The sequence below is a fragment of the Oryctolagus cuniculus genome, chromosome 8 (assembly GCF_051225735.1).
Source record: "Oryctolagus cuniculus isolate XC-2025 breed Fujian yellow rabbit chromosome 8, ASM5122573v1, whole genome shotgun sequence".
Lineage (NCBI taxonomy): Eukaryota > Metazoa > Chordata > Mammalia > Lagomorpha > Leporidae > Oryctolagus > Oryctolagus cuniculus.
The window spans coordinates 42,900,774-42,922,029 of record NC_142874.1 but is presented as its reverse complement, the minus strand read 5'-3'; the positions used below and the strand labels follow the sequence as shown (position 1 = coordinate 42,922,029).

The window sequence follows — 21,256 nt, the reverse complement described above, 5'->3', positions numbered from 1 at the left end:
AAGATTTAAAATGTTTATACACTTTTGTTCCATTCTACTACTAGGAGTTTATCACAAGGAGAAAATCAGTAACGGTTCATAAAAATGCAGGTACAAGAATCCTCTCAAAGCACTGTTTCATAATAGTAAAAATATGGATATAAGCTAAGTGACAACACAATAATTAAAGTTTGCTATGTGTACATGACAGAATGCATTTAAAATCATACTATGGGAAAATATTTATAAAATACTGTTTTGTGGAAAAAAAGAAAGCTATGTATAACAATTCAATTATGTTTCTGTGTACACCAACTATACACTGAAAAAACATGGAACCATCAATATACCCACAGCAGTTGTCATTGGACTACTGGCTACTTTAATTTTACAAATTTTTTTTAAATTTTTATTTATTTATTTATTTATTTGACAGGCAGAGTGGACAGTTTGAGAGAGAGAAAGAAAGAAAGGTCTTCCTTTGCCTTTGGGTCACCCTCCAATGGCCACCGCGGCCGGTGCACTGCGCTGATCCGATGGCAGGAGCCAGGTACTTATCCTGGTCTCCCACGGGGTGTAGGGCCCAAGCACTTGGGCCATCCTCCACTGCACTCCCTGGCCACAGCAGAGAGCTGGCCTGGAAGAGGGGCAACCGGGACAGAATCCAGCGCCCCGACCAGGACTAGAACCTGGTGTGCCGGCACTGCAAGGCGGAGGATTAGCCTAGTGAGCCACGGCGCCGGCCCTAATTTTACAAATTTTTTACAATAAGCATGTATTATTTTGTAGTCAAAACTTCAATCATAATTTTAAAGAATACTCACAGAAATAGGAAAACATCATGATATAATGAAACAAAAATAGCAATTTCTAAACAATATATACATGAGCCACTGTTAAAACAAGTATCTATTTGAAAAAAAAATTAGAAAAAATGCATAAAAATACAGCAGCAACTAATTATGAGTAAGTAGAATTATAGATAATTATTTTAAACATTTTATTCATTTATTTGAGAGAGTTAGGGAGGGAGGGAGAGATAGAGAGAAAGGTCTTCCATCCACTGGTTCATTCCCAAAATGGCCACAACAGCTGGAGCTGGGCTGATCTGGAGCCAGGAGCTTCATCTGGATCTCCCACATGGGTGCAGGGGCCCAAGGAGTTGGGCCATCCTCTACTGCTTTCCCAGGCCAAAGCAGAGAGCTGAATTGGAGGAGGAGCAGCCGGGGCATGTACCGGCACTCATGGGATTCCAGCACTGCAGGCGGAGGTTTGGCCTGCTACTACAGTGCCAGCCCCAATCATTTACTTTTCTAGATTTCTCTTTTGAATATTTTCTGTAATGAATATGTTCTGCTTTATAGTTTGAACCAGGAATGTAATTGCTTAAAAAAAAATAAAAAGCAATAGTAGCAATTCATCATATGGGAAAACTCTGAAGAGTGCAGTTGAGTTTATAAGAAGTTTCTCCAGCTGGAGTTTCTTTTCAGAGTCTATTAGAACACCTACTGGACAATGAAAGGTGATAATGTTCTGCCTGTCATCCCTGGACAGCATCCTGTACTGCCTATACTAAGGAGTGTGCCAGGGATGATATTATCTTGAGGAAACAGGTTTATAATTGAGAGGATGTTTGGCTTTCAGAAACAATCTTACTCTGATGCCTTCAGACAATGGATATTTTCCTTTTATTCTTTTATTTTCTCAGTTATCAAAGGGTGTTGATTCTCTATCCACCTGAGTCACATACAAGTCCTTCAGGATGTGTGACTTATTCCTGGTGCACTCGCACACGAACAGGCGTGTGCACTGTATCTCTGGAGAGTCAGCCTGCAGCTGGCATGAGATCAGAGTGTTCCGATTTGCTACACAGAGGAGTTTCCAATCACCATGGAAGCTCCCAACGCTGAAACTGTATCCTCGGACCAGACCTGATTTCTGGTTTCGAGGATGTACCTATACAGACAAGATTGAATCCTGATCAGCATCAGTTTACTATTAATGAGAAGGGAGGTCACCAGGCAACTGAATGATCTTTTATCAATTATGTCCAGACTAAGGTTCTTCCAGGAATTAACACATGCTTGTGGTTTATAGTCCTAGTCAACACATTTAAAGAATGTGATGGGACTGGGAATGGGAGAGGGAGGAGGAGAGGTGGGAGGGCAGTATGGTGGGAAGAATCACTAAACCTGAAGTTGTACCTATGAAATGCGTGAAGTCTTTATTCCTTTAATAAAAGGTTTCTTTGGGGGGAAAATAAATTTAAACAATTAAAAAATGATTATAATGAAAAAAAAAGAAGGTGATAATGCTGTGCCAGTAAAGGAAAAAGCACTTAAACATAAATTTAAAGTCCAGTTGTACAAGGATATTTACTAGTTGGAATAAAACCATAACCTCAGGACAGACTGAGAGCCACAAACATGTATACAAAGTTCACTAAAGGCTCTATGATACAAATTTTGTATAACTGTACAAATGACTGTTTCTAAGTTACATTGCAGAAAGTTAAAGAGCTAATATAAAGTATAACCCAAGGGAAAGAGGAAAGAATTAAGAGGAAAAAATATAAGAGCCCATGGCGCTCCCTGCACCACTAAGAAATGACCACACATGCCCTTCCAGAGAAAAAGTAATTAACAAATATCGGACCAGCTACTGTTCCAAAGTTAACTCCCCACTGTTAGCTTAGCTTAATTTAGAACAACTTCAGAGAAGCCTTCAGACTAAGTATTCTGGCAGTGGTAGGTTAACTGATGGAAGCTTTTCATTTACCCAACTGATAGCCCATATAAATGCTTTATTTTCATCTCCATCATACTATTGGAAGATGCTAAAGTTACATTTCTTTTTTTTTTTTTTAAAGATTTTTATTTATTTATTTGAAAGTCAGAGTTACACAGAGAGAGAAGGAGAGGCAGAGAGAGAGAGAGAGAGGGAGGGAGGGAGGGAGAGAGTGAGAGAGCGAGAGAGCGAGAGCGTGAGAGTGTGGGGGGGGATCTTCCATCCACTGGTTCACTCCCCAGATGGCTGCAACAGCCAGAGCTGTGCCAATCTGAAGCCAGGAGCCAGGAGCTTCTCCTGGGTCTCCCACATGGGTGCAGGAGCCCAAGGACCTAGGCCATCCTCTACTGCTTTCCCAGGCCACAGCAGAGAGCTGGATCGGAAGTTGAGCAGCTGGGGCTTGAACTGGCGCCCATATGGGATGCCGGCACTGCAGGCAGCGGCTTTAAGCACTATGCCACAGCGCCGGCCCCAAGTTACATTTCTTAAAGCCTCAACAAAACAACGTAATACATATTCTTTCTAGGATGGCATAAAATGTTAATAATCCTTTCACATCTCTCACTGCAAAAGGATCTTTTCCACAAAAAAACTTGTGTACACTTTAATTTTTCACCTTGTTTATAGCACTACAGATGGTACAGCCAAAGTAATGCCTCTCCTATAACTTACAAAACACAATGCCAGAAAGTAATTACACACAAGCTGTAGTATATAGAGGTACAGGAATCGAAACATATGGGCAGGGAAATGATACAAAATTTACAACAGTTAAACCAAGCCCAACAGAGCATGACATTTTAATATACGTATTTAGAAAGGAGAAAAGCAAAAACAAGTTAAATCTTTTGCTTTTAGCCAATTTATTTAAACCGTAATTTGTTGATGGTAAAATATCAAAATAAAATCCTCAACATCTTTATAAAAGCAACAGGGTTGATCTAAGCACCTGTTAAATTCTTCATTTCCAACATTATCAACTATTATTTCCAAGTGTACTGAACTATGTGTTACAAATGTTCTGCATGTTCAGTTTCAGTCTCTTCCTTTGTGAGGTGACATTTCAGGCCACATTATGTGTGTGTTGGGGGCAGAGGGAGGTTTGTTATGGACCCCACTGAACCTGGAGCAGTAACAAACCATCATTAAGTTATTTGAGATTTAGTAAGAAAACAGACATGTAGGGCATATAAAATTTTAAAGCCTTCAGTAATTATGAATGAGATGGGAAACTTCAGAAAAAAGCCTATCTTGGAAGAGACAAAAGTTTTCTTATACATCTATAAACCAAGATATAAAATATAAAGATGTGTACGGTAGCATTATTTCTAACTGTAATAAATTGGAAACAACCTAAATATTATTAATAAAAAACTGGCTGAATAAATTATAAGACACCTATACTGGAAACTGTGCAATAGTTAAAAAATAACCAAGTAGAAACTGACATGGTAAAAATTTATAAATAATATTAAGTGAAAGATAAGTTCACAGAAATATACATATATAAATATACATACTGGGGCCGGCGCTATGGCACAGCGGGTAAAGCTGCCACCTGAAGTGATGGCATCCCATATGGGCACTGGTTTAAGTCCCAGCTGCTCCACTTCTGATCCAGCTCTGCTGTGGCCAGGGAAAGCAGTGGAAGATGGCTCAAGTCCTTGGGCCCCTGCACCCACATGGGAGACCCAGAAGATGCTCCTGGCTCCAGATCAGCACAGCTCTTGCTGTTATGCCATTTGGGGAGTGAACCAGCAGATGGAAAACCTTGCTCTTTCTCTGCCTCTGTCTCTCTGTAACTCTTTCAAATAAAATAATCTTTTTAAAAAATACACATACTACACACACACCCAAACATTCTCCCTTTATTGTACATATTAAATATTTTAAATAGTATTATTTTAGAGTTTTTATTTATTTATCTGAGAGGTATAGCCACAGACAGTGAGAGGGAGAGACAGAGAGAGAGGTCTTCCACTCCCTAGATGGCTGCAATGGCCGGAGCTGCACCAATCCAAAGCCAGGAGCCAGGTGCTTCTTCCTGGTCTCCCATGTGGGTGCAGAGGTCCAAGCACTTGGGCCATTTTCTACTGCTTTCCCAGGCTATAGCAGAGAGCTGGACTGCAAGAGGGGCAGCCAGGACCAGAACCAGTGCCCATAAGGGATGCCGGCGCTGCAGGCAGAGGATTAATCTGTATCAGGGTGCCAGCCTCAACAATATATTTTTTTTAAGATTTTATTTATTTATTTGAGAGGTAGAGTTACAGACAGTGAGAGGGAGAACAGAGAGAAAGGTCTTCCTTCTGTTGGTTCACTCTCCAAATGGCCAAAATGGCCAGAGCTGCGCCACTGAAACCAGGAGCCAAGTGCCTCTTCCTGGTCTCCTGTGTGGATGCAGGGACCCAAGCATTTTGGGCCATCTTCCACTGCCATCCCAGGCCACAGCAGAGAGCCAGACTGGAAAAGGAGCAACCAGGACTAGAACCAGTGCCCATATGGGATGCCGGCGACGCAGGAGGAGGATTAACCTAGTGCGCCATGGCACCGGCCCCAGTATTTTTAAATTATGGCAATTTCTAGGATTTTAAAAGAGGTCTACAAAATACCACAAAAAATCTCACTTAGCTTAAGAAATAAAACAATAGAGATAATACATTGATAATATAATAATACTGGAAGCTCCCTGCAGATCCTTTCCTGATCTCTTTCTTTGATAATCAATATCCTAAGTTTACTTCTTTTTATGCTTTTATTACATGTAGGTAGTTATAAAAATACAACATATAGACATGTCGTTTCTGTTCTGCTGTATGGTCCCTGCTGGAAACAACGATGTCATAATGCAAAAACAGCCAGAAACAATATGCAAACAAACGGGCTTGGCTGTGTTCCCTTAAAACTACACTTGCAAACAGAGGTGACAGGCCACAGCTGGCCTATTTTCTGACCCCTGCTTTTTACAGGTACAGTATCAATACCTATCTTTTCTACAACTTGTTTTGTATCATCCAGAATTATGTCTCTGAGATTCATCTATGTTATCATATATATAGCTTCCTTAATCCAAACACTGCAACTCTGAACTGACAAAAATCTTTGCTTGGCCAAAAATCCTTCTCCAAGGCCCATCTGTGTACTATCCTTGTCTATAAAATCTAGTTTTAGCAAAGAACCTTGCTAAGACATTTAACAAGAACTTTGCCATCCTTGGGATTTGATCACTTTTTTAAAAAGATTTATTTTATTTATTTGAAAGACAGAGTTAGAGAGAGTGGGAGAGAGAGAGAGAGTCTTCCATCCACTGGTTCACTCCCCAAATTACTGCAGTGGCCAGAGCTGAGCCAATCCAAAGCCAGAAACCAGGAGCTTCTTCCGGGTCTCCCACACAGGTGCAGGAGCCCGAGGACTTGGACCATGTTCTTCTGCTTCCCCAGGTCACAGCAGAGAGCTGGATGGGAAGAGGAGCAGCCAGGACATGAACAGGTACCCATATGGGATGCTGGCCCTGCAGACCACGGCTTTAACTTGCTGCACCACAGCGCCGACCCCTTTAATCACTTCTTTTTTTTTTTTTTTTTTTTTTTTTTTTGACAGGCAGAGTGGACAGTGAGAGAGAGAGACAGAGAGAAAGGTCTTCCTTTTGCCGTTGGTTCACCCTCCAATGGCCGCCGCGGCCGGCGCGCTGCGGCCGGCGCACCGCGCTGATCCGATGGCAGGAGCCAGGAGCCAGGTGCTTTTCCTGGTCTCCCATGGGGTGCAGGGCCCAAGCACCTGGGCCATCCTCCACTGCACTCCCGGGCCACAGCAGAGGGCTGGCCTGGAAGAGGGGCAACCGGGACAGAATCCGGCGCCCCGACCGGGACTAGAACCCGGTGTGCCGGCGCCGCTAGGCGGAGGATTAGCCTAGTGAGCCGCGGCGCCGGCCCCCCTTTAATCACTTCTAACATTCATCTTTCACTATCTCTACCCCTCCACACCCCATCCCACCCATGTCTGACTACTCTGGCCTGTCTTCAGCAAGGTTCCTGCTAAATTAGGTTAACCAGAATCCTCCTTACCCCTAATGTTTTGCTTGAATTCCTTGACTATCAATTTCATGCTTGCCTGTGCTATATAAGGAGTTCAGCCCAATACTCCCCCACTACAAAATTCAATTGCAGTGGTCCCTTTACCTATTGCAATGATCCTGAATAGTCTTCCCTACTACTGAGCCAGATTACATAATCATATACATAGTTTGCATTATCAATCTGAAAGTCCTGTGCCAACTCATGAAAGTAAAATGACATTTCATTATCAAGTCAGAACACATCTTCTTAACACTAGCAAGGTGAAGAAATTTTTCACATATTCAATTGCTTACTTAGATGTCATCTTTTGTATGCTGTTCATATTTTACTGAGTTATTTGCCTTTTTCTTTCCAACAAGTATTTTTTATGTATCCAGGACCCTAATCTTTGTTCTATATGTACTGCACAATCATGGCTTCCATTTTCACATGCTTTCCTTAATTTCCTAAAAATTTTCAAGTTATATTTATTGAGAAGCAGAGAAACAGAGACAGATAGAGCACCTTTCCATCGGTCTACTCCCCAAGTATTTGCAACAGCAGGGATGGAGCAGGCAAGGCCAAAGTCAGGAGCTGATAACATAATCCAGGTCTCCTACGTGGATGGCGGGAATCCAGTTACCTGCTGTCTCCAAAAGGTCCACATTAGTGGAATACGGGAATCTAAAGGAGAGCCAGGGATTGAATCTATGATGTAGGATTTAGCAATTAAACCACCAGGCCAAATGCCTGTCCTTACCTCCTTTTCTTGATTTTCAAAATTGCACTGGTTATTTAAAAACTTTAAGATCACTTTGTTGAATTAGAAATTTTTTGTGGTTGTGACTTTGTTTTTTAAACTTTTATTTAATAAATATAAATTTCAAAAGTATGACTATTGGATTATAGCGGTTCTTCCCCCCCATAACCACCCTCCCACCCGCAAACCATCCCATCTCCTACTCCTCCCTCTCTCATCTCATTCTTCATTAAGATTCATTTTTAATTATATAGAGAAGATCAACTTAATATATACTAAGTAAAGATTTCAACAGACTGCACCCACACAGAAATGCAAAGTATAAAGTACTGTTTGAGTACTACTTTTACTGTTAATTCACATAGTACAACACATTAAGAACAGAGATCCTACATGGGGAGTAAGTGCACAGTGACTCCTGTGTTGATTTAACAATTGACACTCTTGTTTATGGCATCAGTAATCACCCGAGGCTCTTGTCATGAGCTGCCAAGGCTATGGAAGCCTCTTGAGTTCACCAACTCTGACCTTATTTAGACAAGGCCATAATCAAAGTGGAAGTTCTCTCCTCCCTTTAGAGAAAGGTACCTCCTTCTTTGATGGCCCATTCTTTCTGCTGGGATCTCACTCACAGAGATCTTTCATTTAGGTCATTTTATTGCCACAGTGTCTTGGCTTTCCATGCCTGAGAAACTTTCATGGGCTTTTTAGCCAGATCCAAATGCTTCAAGAGCTGATTCTGAGGTGTGGCTGTGACTTTTAATGAAATTTCCTTAAATTTTATAAATGGGAATCAAGGGGACTACGGCAGATAGTTTTAAGAAAGCTTTAGGGAGCGGCCGGCGCCGCGGCTCACTAGGCTAATCCTCCGCCTAGCGGCGCCGGCACACAGGGTTCTAGTCCCGGTCGGGGCACCGGATTCTGTCCCGGTTGCCCCTCTTCCAGGCCAGCCCTCTGCTGTGGCCAGGGAGTGCAGTGGAGGATGGCCCAAGTGCTTGGGCCCTGCACCCCATGGGAGACCAGGAGAAGCACCTGGCTCCTGGCTCCTGCCATCGGATCAGCGCGGTGCGCCGGCCGCAGCGCGCCGGCCGCGGTGGCCATTGGAGGGTGAACCAACGGCAAAGGAAGACCTTTCTCTCTGTCTCTCTCTCTCACTGTCCACTCTGCCTGTCAAAAAAAAAATAAAAATAAAAAAAAATAAAATAGAAAGCTTTAGGGAGATCAAACAAGAATCAGATGTAATGTTTTTTAAAATTTTATGTATTTATTTATTTAGTTTGGAAGGCAGAGACAGCCAGGCCTCCCATCCTCTGATTCACTTCTGAATGCTCTCCACAGTCCCTGGCTGTGCCAGACGAAGTCAGCGGGAGGACTCAATCTGGATCTCCCAAGTGGGTGACATCTGTGTCAATACCTGCTGCCTCCCAGGGTGCACATTAATCAGGAAGCTGTCAGGAGGGGAGCCAGGCCTGTGGGCATCTCAACTGCCTGCCCCTCAAATAGTAACTTTTTGAGATTCTTTGTTCTGCACCTTCTTTTTTTGCTGTTGTAAATTATTTCCTCAAAGTAGATAAAACATTTGAGATGAAGTAGCTGGTCATTCAGACCCCAACAGTCATTGAGATCTATTATTTACAGCTGACGGGGTGGTACAAAGAGCTCTTATTTTCCATTCATGGTACTGACTGCCACAGGGCTTATCTTTATTATCTTTAGCTTCTACTTCCCTCTAATTAGTTTCCCAAGCTGCTATTCCATGGCACTTTTTCTAGATGTTATTAATAACTATGTCGGACAGAAAGAAAGGGAGAAAGAGAGAGGGTAGGAGGGAGGGAAGGGAATATCATTATGTTCTTAGAATGATCTACAAATCACATTGAATCTGTTAAAAACCCATTAAAATAAAATAAAAACAACTATGCCTGGGAATCAGAAGTTACAAATTTCAGTAATTTTTAAACTGATGTGTAGTATGGTGCTCACTTTAATAAATAATGCACCATCAGGGGCCAGGGCTGTGGCATAGCAGGTAAAGCTGCCGCCTGCAGTGCCGGCATCCCATATGGGCACCGATTTGGGTCCTGGCTGCTCCACTTCTGATCCAGCTCTCAGCTATGGTTTGGGAAAGCAGGAGAAGATGGCCCAAGGGGGCCCCTGCACCCAAGTGGGAGACCCAGAAGAAGCTCCTGGCTCCTGGCTTCAGACTGGAGCAGCTCTGGCTGTTGCAGCCAACTGAAGAGTAAACCATCAGATGAAGACCTTTCTCTCTCTCTCTGCCTCTCCTTCTCTTGTTGTATAACTCTTTCAAAAAAAAATCTTAAAAGAAATAAAATAATGCACCATCAGGGTCTGAGGGGTATTGTGACAGTAAAGAAATGTCTAATTTTGTCGATCGCGCCATTTCACAAACTTGTTTGTATGTGAACATTCATTTCTTAAGATACTGACTATCCTAACAGAACAGTGTTCTGTGGGACATCAATTTGAGAAAGTTTGTTTAAATTATTATGGTTGAGACAAGAATTCATACAGGTCTGACCTCCGCACTTATCAATAAGCAACAAGCAAATAAAAAAATCAACAACAAAACAAAGCAATCAAAAAACACCTACCAAACCTATTAATCATGCTTAAACAATTTTTGGTTTTGCTTTTAAAGTTTGAGGGTCTTACTGTTGGTCAATACATGGTAAGACTTTTCCTTTAAGTTGATAAGAGTTATGCTTTCCCTCTTACTTCAACCCTGAAGTGCAAGAACAGGCAGACACCTCAGATTTATTCACCGCTCTCTGTGAAAGCTAGTGTTGGCCTTATTAAAGCACAAACAAGAGAAATGCATTTCTCTTATCCTGGCTGGGCTTTGAGCCCATTCATTCTTGCTTCCGAGTAGACTGAGGAAAACCAAAAAATATACCAAAATTAAGTGACTTTTTGTTTGTATTTTCTTTCCGTTCTGTTGATGCAGTAGGTGTTAATCTGCCTGATGCACTCCCAGCCTGAAAGAATAGCCCTGCTCAGCTAGGGATGGCAGGGGAAGAGGTCACCGCCCACCTCAAGAGCCAACTCTGGATAGAAAACAATGGCCTTTCCTGAAAAAATGCTGCTTTTTTACAGGCATTACTCCTTACTGTCACAGTAACAAACACGTTCAGTAACAGTCATGGGCAAGCTTTCATGAGTCAGGTTCTTCTCAATTTGCAAGGGAAAATACCGATGTTCCCTTTTCTTATCTTTGAAATACAGCTGGCATTCACTCATTCAACAGCAGTTACGTACTAAGTGCTTTTGTGGACCTGGCACTCTCTAGTAGCACAGTCTTACAGACCTCAACAATATACATTAGAGATTAAAGGATAATCAGAATACTTTCCCAATAACCTCAAGAGTACACAACATTGCCTAAAACAGAACTATGAGGACTTCGATCTAGACTTTACGGGGTAAACACACTCTCAATAGATGCTCCATGAGGCTGGAGACCTTTTTGTGTTTTCAACTGTGTCCTGAGCAACAATTGAAGCTCTCAACAAATATTTATTGGGTATTAAGCAAGAAAAGGGGTCGAGTCATGTAAATAATGACTTAGCCATGCAAGAACCTTCTTTTTATTCCCAGGGCTTTCTTGTTTAGATTTTCCTTGACAATATCCGTTCATAGAATAGCCTGTTTCATCTGTGATGAGCAGCTGGGAAATTTTTCCTCATACTGTACAGAAATCCATCCCCTCCCCCAAAGTTCCACCCACATTCTGTCCTTTGGGACTGCCAGAGAGACACAGAAGAGTTAGTGTTGGTCAGATTTTTGTTACTTTAACTAAAATACCCGAGGAGCAACTCAGGGTTCTGGCTTACAGCTGGAGGTGCATGGTCCGTGATCGGGCGGCTCTGGTGGCCTAGCATGTGGCGGAGGCTGGCCATGGCACAGCAGGTAAGGAGTGACCACATGGCCAGCCAGGAAACAGGGAGACACAGGCAGCACACTCTTTGTCAGGGGTGGGCAGCATCCCATCTACAGGCTGTATAAGGCCCATGATACCCTTTGGTCTGGCCTGGCTAAGACAACCACAGGCAGGACTCAAAATTTAATCAATCTACAGCAGGATAATTTATAAGTTGGTAAGTTTGTATGGCCATGAATGATGTTACAAATATCCAAATGGACCTTGGCAGAAAAAAAGGGTTCACCACCCTTGCTGTGGTCTCTCCTTATAATGTCACCCCACCTAGCAATCTATTCTAATGCAATCATTCCACCAAAGCTGCCATAATTGGATCAAGCCTCTACCCTAATCCATCCACCATTAGCATTAATTCATTAACTGTTAGGATAAAGCTTTGAGATTCAAATGTCTGCATGAGTTTGGGAGAGAAGTCCTACTCAATCTGTAACATTGTTGCTTCCACCATTCCTTTCTGTTTTGAAAAGTTCAAGCTTACAGAAAAGGCAAACAGTAAAATTAATACCTGGATGCCTGTTTTCTGTTCACCACTTATTAAATTTCCCATATTTGCTTCTTTGTTTCTCACTCTGGGTTTGCCTCCCCCCGCCCCCCGAGTTGTTTGAGGATAGACTATACCGGGTAAAGCTGCCACCTGCAGTGCCGGCATCCCATATGGGCACGGGTTCAAGTCCTCGCTGCTGCTCTTCCAATCCAGGTCTTTGCTGTGGCCTTGGAAAAGCAGTGGAAGATGGCTCAAGTCCTTGTGCCCCTGCACCCACATGGGAGACCTAGAGGAGGCTCCTGGCTCCTAGCTTTGGATTGGCACAGCTCCGGCTGTTGTGGCCGATTGGGGAGTGAACCAGAAGATGGAAGACCTCTCTCTCTCTTTGCCTCTCCTCTTTTTGTGTAACTGATTTTCAAGTAAATAAATAAATCTTAAAAAACAAACAAATAAAGACTATACCATCTCTAGCCCTTTGGCATATATCTCCTAAAAATAACATTCTCCCATAATAACCTTCCTATTCCACATCAAAAAAAAGTATTATGAAGATACTATCTATATTCAAATTCTCTAATTGCTCCCCTTCCAATTTTCTGAAAATTGAGATTTAATCCCAGATTTAAGAATTTTTATTTATTTACTTATTTGAGAGGTAGGGAGACAAAGAGAAAGACACACAGAGAAAGAACTCCCATCTGCTGGTTCTGTCTCCAAATCCCCAAAACAAGCAGGGAGCTGGGAACGCAAACCAGGTTTTCCACAAGGGTGGTAGGAATCCAATTACCTGAGCCATCCCTGTTCCTGCCAGAGTTTGTGTTAGCAGGAAGCTGGAAGCTGGAGCCAGAGCTAGGAATGAAGCCAAGGTACTCCGATGGGAGACATGGCATCTTAACTGCTCACCCCTTCAGTTTCTCTTAATTCAGAATATTCTCCGAGGTTTTTCAAGAGACAACCTTATTGTTGTTGTTAGGACGACCAAACAAGTGCTATCTCTGTGTGCTGCTTTTCACATCATCTAGAGGCACATATCAGCTGGTTTTACCACAAGGTGTGAGGAACCTTTTTTCTGCCAAGGGCCATTTGGGTATTATTTGGGGGGGGGGGGGGGACAGGCAGAGTTAGACAGTGAGAGAGAGAGAGACAGAGAGAAAAGTCTTCCTTCTGTTGGTTCACCCCCCAAAATGGCTGCTACGGCTGCTGCGCTGTGCCGATCTGAAGCCAGGAGCCAGGTGCTTCCTCCTGGTCTCCCATGTGGGTGCAGGGCCCAAGCACTTGGGCCATCCTCCCTTCCTGGGCCACAGCAGAGAGCTGGACTGGAAGAGGAGCAACCGGGACAGAATCCAGTGCCCCAACCAGGACTAGAACCCGGGGTGCTGGAGCCACAGATGGAGGATTGGCCTAGTTAGCCACGGCGCCGGCCCATTTGGGTATTTATAACATCACTTGCAGGCCATACAAAATTATCAACTTAAAAAATTAGCCTGCTATATATATATATATTTTAAGATTTATTTATTTATTTAAAAGGCAGAGTCACAGAGGCAGAGGCTGAGGCAGAGACAGAGAGGTCTTCCATCCACTGGTTCACTCCCGCAAAAGGCTGCACAGCCGGAGCTGTGCTGATCTGAAGCCAGGAGCCAGGAGCTTCTTCCAGGTCGCCCATGCTGGTGCAGGGGCCCACAAACTTGGGCCATCTTCTGCTGCTTTCCCAGGCCATAGCTGAGAGCTGGATGGAAAGTGGAGCAGCTGGGACTCAAACCAGCACCCATATGGGATGCCGGCTTTACCTGCTACGCCACAGTGCCGGCCCCTAGATTTCTTAAATTTCAAGTCCTCCCTCCCCAGCTGCTTTGGTGGGGCCATACCAAATGATTTATAGGCCTTATATGGCCCTTGGGTTGCACATTTCCCACCCCTGATGCATACACTGACCATTTAATTTAAGATGCTGACCACTAGATTACTCCATCAAAAAGGTAACTTTCCCCCTTTGCAATTAAAATCTGTGGGCACTACAGTTAAGAAGCCCATATCCTATACCAGAATCCCTAGGATTCATTTCTGGCTCCGCTTCTGATCCAGATTCTTATTGATGAGCACCCTGGAAGACAACAGATGAAGGAACATGTATTTGGGTCCTTGCCACCACGTGGAAGATCCAGGTGAGAGTTCCAGGCTCCCGGATTCAGTCTGGCCTAGACCTGGCTGTTCTGGGCATTTATGGGGTGAACCAGTGGATAGAGGATCTCTAATTAATCAAGTTTTAAAAATATTGCACCCATGGGTATTTTAAGGCAGAATGAGTATCTGTTCCCAATAAATTTCAACACAGTTTAGCTGCCATTGATCCAAATTGCAAAATGATAATTTTCTAAATTCTATCATTCCCTTTACATGGATTTTTAAAAATCCCATATCTCTATTATCATCATTTTTATCTTTTTGTGGCTTTCTAAAAAAAATTTTTTTATATTCAAATGGTCCCAAATTTGGCCAGTGGAAGCTTACTAAAACTACTACATCTGCTGACAAGATCCCATTAGCCGGGCACTTAATAGCTTTCTATCTTAATCAGGAATCCAGTCTCATATTCTGCCTTCCTCTGCACCAGACCATCAGCTATTTCTCCATGTGCAAGGGCTCCCTGTGGTAAAGAAGAGCATTTATAAGGACCAATTCTGCTGGTATCTTCTATGGATCAGTCTTGGTTGTCTGAAGCTAGTTATCACTTCTCTCTCATGCCTCTCCAAACTTTCATGCCGAAACCAAATTCTTGCCACTCATTATGCCAACCTTTGGATGATTTAGCTTTGACTTTTATCCTGCTCTTCTCTTTGATCTTCCCTGTCCCAACTCAGCTGCTAAACTCTAGACCAATGGCCCCCAACCTGGTTAAGCATCAGAATCCCCTGGAGACTTTAATAAACAGATTTGAAATAATTACTCCAGGCTTACTGAATACAGTCTCTGGAGTGGAGCACAGATTTCTGTTTTGTTTTTTCAATTCCCTATGTGAAATCAATATAGCCATTTCACTGCATACTTCAATCTGCTACCATGTTTATTAGATATCTTTCAGTGTAATCACATCAATGCAGACCTTTCCGAGGTCGTCACCTAAAAATTTTTTAACTTATTGTGAATTTACACAGAAATTAAATCTTATGTCTTTTTCAAATATATTTGTATTTCTTAAATAACATTTCTCCTATGTTTTTATGTTCCACTAGAGTTTCAGTTTAAGGATTTGCATTGAATACTAAAACACTATTTAATTTAGTCCAATCTTTGTTATATCAAGGTTCTTATGAATCCTAATTTTATCATCCTAAGTATTTTTTTTAGCCTTATAAATTTGTCACTTATAGTTAGGCATGTTCTCAAAGTCTTTTCTTTTACCTTATCAATCTTATTTCCATGACTGTAGAGGTTGATACTTAATTGTATATGTTTGTCAAAACTCAAAAGACTACTCAAAAACAGTGAATTTTAACACACATAAATCATATCCATCCCCCAGCCCCAAATTGGTCAACACTCCAAATACCCAGCTATATTTTTCTCTCACATTAGATTGCACTAATTTTGATTCTGATTTTGATTTTGACTGACAATTTCTGCAAAGTACATTGCTAATGTAAGTAATGCAGTTTTCACAGATTGAGGCCAATGCACTCTAAAGTGTGATCACTTGAAAAAGCCTCAGGATTTCATTTACCAGACCAGGCAACCCAATACACGCATTATCTACATTGTATCAGTTTTCACAACACAAAATGCATTGAAAAAGGGACCAAACATGTAATAAGGAGAAATTAGTATTAGAAAAATCATAATCTTTGGGCCAGCACTGTGGCACAATGGGTTAACACCCTGGCCTGAAGAGCCAGCATCCCATATGGGCACGGGTTCGAGACCTGGCTGCTCCACTTCCAATCCAGCTCTCTGCTATGGCCTGGGAAAGCAGTAGAAGGGTCCTTGGGCCCCTGCATCCACGTGGGAGACCCGGAAGAAGATCCTGGTCCCTAGCTTTGGATCGGCACAGCTCCAGCTGTTGCGGCCAATTGGGGAGTGAACTATTGGATGGAGGACCTCCCCCAACCCTGGCTCTGCCTCTCCTCTCTCTGTGTAACTCTGACTTTCAAATAAATAAATCTTTTTTTAAAAAAAAAAAAGAAAAATCATAATCTTGCATAGAACTGGAAGATTATAGCTAATACAGCCTTGCCAGTCTTGCTGAGGAGAGGAAGTCACACAATTTTTCACCTGGAAGTGTGAAAAGGATTTTTAAAAATACTGTTCAGTGCTGGCGAAGGTCTAGCAAAACATTCTCAGTGTGGGTGGCTGGAAGCCTTAACTGATACAACCCTCTTGACCACCTGAAATGCCTAACAAAAACTTACAAAGAATCCAAATACACAAATGTATATATGTAATATTAAAAGTCTAGAAAGAAATAAACAACATTGTAGCAGGAGCCAGCCATCTCCTTCTGATGAGAGGCAGACTGGATTTCATTTTGTTTATGCTTTGTATTTCTGCATCTTCCAAGTTTCTACAATAAGCATCTGTTAATTTTATAACTAGGAAAATGGCAATAAACATTTATAAAAATACCACTTAAAAGGAGGGGAAAAAGTATATCACCGACAGAAGAAGTGAGAACTAAATAATCTCTCATGAATATGTATCTGTCACTGATGTGAATTCTGAAAATAATGTCTTCCCAGTAGTAGCAATTTAATAAAGAATTTTTATTCAGAAAATGAACAGTGTTTCCCTTGTGAAGCGTCCCTGAATGCCACAGAAGCTCCAATATATAGCAACTCTAAAGGAACATTTGCATTGCCTCCTGACAATGTTTTTTCAAATGAGAAGCCTTATATAGAATTATTAAATATCACAAGTTCCTACCTTGAGGAACGATGCTCTGGTTTATTTCGTTCGTTGCGATCTGTAAAGAAAGAAGACAGTTACATGTCAAAATGTTCTTGAAAAGCCCTGGGAAAGCAGATCTTAATACCGGCTGCCATACATTGGATTTCACAAAGAACAGTTCAAAGGTAGCTGTGCTTCCCCTCGTATAAGGCTCTTCATGAGAGCTGAGAGGATTTGCCTGACGGAGAAGGTAGAAAGGACACAAGAAAGGACAAGCATAAAAACTTTTTACAGTTTTCTAAAATCATCTACTTGGAAAATACATGATTACATGTGTTATTTCATTTTGAAACTCTTTGCTGTGTTCAACACTTTACTAAAACCAAGACATTTAGCAAAGGAAAGAAAAGTAAGGAAACTGAAAAGCCACAGATTACTCAGCTCAAAAAAATCATTCCATGAATCATGGTTGGCAGCAGCTTCTAACAGAATGGGGAGGGGAACAAAATGAGCAGTCAGCTACAACAACATCTGCAAATACACTGAGACCAGTACGGCCTCATTCTTAACTCTCCTCTACCCAGAATATTTCACAAGCTGAAGTTCAATTTTCACCAACAATTAGGTGTAATGTGCTATATATGTCACACTTTTGGTTGAGAGAATTGGGGAGGACAAAGTTCTAGTGGACAGAGACCAGCGTTTCAGTTAACTGTCCTACAATGCACTGGGCAACCCTACACAAAGAACTATCCCACTCAAAACATCAATACTTCTAAGGCTGAGAAACTCCACCACAGGGTAAGAAATAATAGCACTACTGCTTAAAGTTTTCAAAAGTGGTGTAAAGTGCTATTAATGAAACTGAAGCTTACTACATACAAGAGAAACAACCGCAAAACCCACGGGTTGTGTTTTTGAATCACAGTAACAATGTTTTCCCTAGCATATGGTTAAAAATAAAAAAACAAAGCAAAAAGGCTCCAGTGTTACGGAAAAATTAACAACATACACAAACCACAATATGTGATTACTCTTTAAAAATATGGAATATTTTAAAATATTAAAACACTGAATATTATCAACATACAATTTTCTGTATTATCCTCTGAATTAATAGTTAAATGACAGAATTTAATGGAGAAGGAAAGATTAGATAGGAATTATTTTTTCCCCTGAATTGTACTGCTGGTAGAACAGCATAAAGAGAAAAATGAAAACAGACTCAAACCTCTGGAGAGAAATATGGGAGGAAAGGAATAAGGCTTACACAGTAAAACAAATGCACCAATTCTTTCTAAATAAGCTCATAATAAAAAAGAAATTAGATTAGTATAACATGAAGACTTTTCTGAAAGACTAAAAAGTAGAAAGAGTCATACTACAACATGTTTACCTAAATATAATGCTCTCCAAAAGAACAATGCTAATGTTTCTGGTTAAAATTTTTCTATACTTTAGTGTTATCGAACTTGGTTTTCCAGTTCTATTTTAACTTGGTTTTATTCCTCCCTTAAATAAAAATACCATGCCTTTAACCTGAGTATTAAATATTTAAAGTCATAATAATATAGTGTATATATTAATCATTTTTCAATCATTCCTCTCTGGTTTTAGCCTGCAAGCTTTGCTAACACAAGTAAAGCAAGAAAAGCTAGAAACTGGATTCGGAACAACTCTCATCAAACAACAAAGCAACAACTCTTACCTGTGGCTAAAGATGAGTTAAAACTGTCCGGAAAGTTATTTGCTGTGGCTGTGGTCCTAGTTTCTCGCATACAATTTATTTAGGAATGTTATAGAGGATTTCCCCACTAGTCTTCCCAGTGGTGCAACACACAGGGAGGGGAGAAACAGAGTCACGATGCATGTAAACAAGACTCAGCATCCAAGGGCTTCCCTCCAGGGCCTTCTGATTGGCAGATGTGCTGTGACCAGTCTGCACAGCTGGAATGTGGCCACTCAGGAAGCAGATGGCTCACAGCTTTACTGCATTCTCAGTTAAAGTAGGAAAGTTCTACGCTCATTCTTATACTTTCTGATCTAAGAAAATACAAGTATCTTTCCATAGTACTTCTCTACCTAACTGATCATTAAAAAATCAAGAAAATAATTTATCTATTAGAGGATATATTAAATATTTCTTCCCAAATTTATGCTCAATGTATGTATTATATTCCTACATAAATATGTATACACAGCATTTATAACACATTCCTCCTAAGAACCCAAACTGATGATAATTTGGAGATGAGAGTAAATCATCCATTACTTATATTATGCTCTATCTCCCACAACTTGACAATGAAAAACAAATGTGCGCCTATGTTCTTGGCTTGATGTTTTCTGTCAAAGTACACAAATAATTGGATTTCACATTTTTGTCGCAGAAATAAGTATGTGGTGTGCATTCTGTATGTCTTTTAATATACTATACTTATAGTTTAAACTACTTTTTATCATACGCAAGAATATTGTGCAATTGTCAAGAAATACATTAGTGGAAATGCCAAATTTCTGGAAAATAATAAGTGATTATTATTTTGTTCCAAAAGCCAAGAATGAACAAAACAAATTACTGAAGGCAGATTTAGGCTCTGCTTTCCTGCCAATAATAACAAAACATTTGGATGAAAGTCTCCTGAGGAGAATGAAAACAGATCTATAGCAAACATGGACATTTTATCCAGCTCTACACGGTACCTTATTTAAGGGTATAGATTTATTTACTTCAAATCAAATGTTTAACCACAGTTCCCTTTTTTAAGAGTTTCTAAATTTTAAATAATTAAGAAATAATTCTATTTGTACTAGTTTCCTAAACTTTTACATATTTAGAAATCATATGACTAACTTACTAAAGTCTCAGCATTTCTATGAAAAAAGAGTTACCAAAAATAAAATGCCCCAACTCAAAAATGTATTTGCCAAATACTATTCATGTGGATCATGTGCTAATCCCAGGGACCCACCAAGCAGAGTATGATGGTTTAAAAGTCTGTCTTGTAGGCTGGTGGGCTCTCTCTCGCTCACTCTCTCTCTTTCTCTCTTCTCTCTCTCTCTCTGGCACACAAACCTCTTGAATTAGCTCTCCACTCATCCACAGCTCTTGGGTAATATAACTAATTGTGGAAATACAAGAGCATCCTGCAATCATAACAAACACAGAAAACAAAAAAGAGCTGGCACAAGGCTTCTGATGGCTGCGAGAGTCCACGTGTTAGGGGAGTTGTGAGGGATGCAATGGAGGGGCCATGGAGTATCAGAGGGACTGGTGCACAGTAACAGGGAATGGTGGGACTCTGCCAAGATCAGAACTCATCAGAAAAACTCTGTATTATCCAGATTTTCCTTTCATGATAATTTCTAAGTAATGTAGACTTAGAGGATCCAAATGTTTATATATTTAGATGTTATACGACTTACACAGAAATGGGCCCCTGCTCTGACAGGAAAAGTTTTTTGGGGGAGGGGGAAACGGCTAGACAAAATTTACCTGTGTACAATCACTCAGTATTCTGAATCTATTATTATGACAAACACTTTGAAATGGAGATGACAAAAATGCAAATGTCATCTTTTGCTTTGATTAAAACTAAGAATGGCCAACTCAGAACTTATTAGAATGTGCTGTAAGACACTCAGGCTTTGATGGGTTGGCTTTGATCAATTAACTGGAAAGAAAATCAAAACTTACTGGGTGGGGAATTTACTTACTTTACTAATTCAGTAAAATAGGAAGAGAAAGGCCTTAAATTGTTCTCTGAAATTAGAAAGAAAACTCAGTCTACAGGGATGAACGCACATAGTCGAAGAGGAAGCAGTACAAAGGGAGTGTCTTATACTTACTCTGGAGACCAAAATCTCTCTTCAGGAGGAGTATTATCTAAGAAGAAATTGTATAGTATACTTGGAAGCATTACTGTCAAGTTCTAACGTATGCGTGTTTATAGTATGTTATTTCTTTTTAAAAATTTATTTATCTGAAAGGTGGAGTGACAGAAAGATAGAGACAAAGGGAGGGAGGAAGAGATCTTCTATCTGCTGGTTTACTCCCCAAATGGCCACAACAGCCAGGGCTGAGCCAGGCCAGAACTCCATCTGGGTTTCCCACATGGGTAACAGGGGCCCAGGTATTTTAGCCATCATCCTCTGTCTTTCCAAATACATTAGCAGGGAGCTGGATCAGAAGTGGAGCAGCTTGGACCCAAACCTGGGCTCTGATATTGGATGCCAGCATCACAATGGGTGGTTTACTCACCACAATGCCAGCCCCTGGTATGTCATTTTTAAAATATGGATTGATCCCACATAAATCCTTTGTACCATTCAATATTTAGAAGGTTTTATAGAAC

General features: G+C 41.0%; 1 protein-coding gene across 36 annotated transcripts in view; it reads right to left on the bottom strand.

Moving 5' to 3' along the window:
* The window catches only part of SH3D19 (SH3 domain containing 19), a 202,364-nt gene that overhangs the window by 91,258 nt on the left and 89,850 nt on the right, over nt 1–21,256 (bottom strand). For 9 of the 36 annotated variants that reach the window (XM_070047426.2, XM_051819352.3, XM_089302362.1 and 6 more), the window contains exon 2: nt 16,938–16,977. In XM_070047426.2, coding sequence (XP_069903527.2) covers nt 16,938–16,977 — 40 coding nt within the window. Of the gene's footprint in view, nt 1–16,937; nt 16,978–17,058; nt 17,353–18,609; nt 18,826–21,256 lie in introns of those variants that run through there. The other 27 variants (XM_008267342.5, XM_070047429.2, XM_070047427.2 and 24 more) reach the window with 15 other exon arrangements.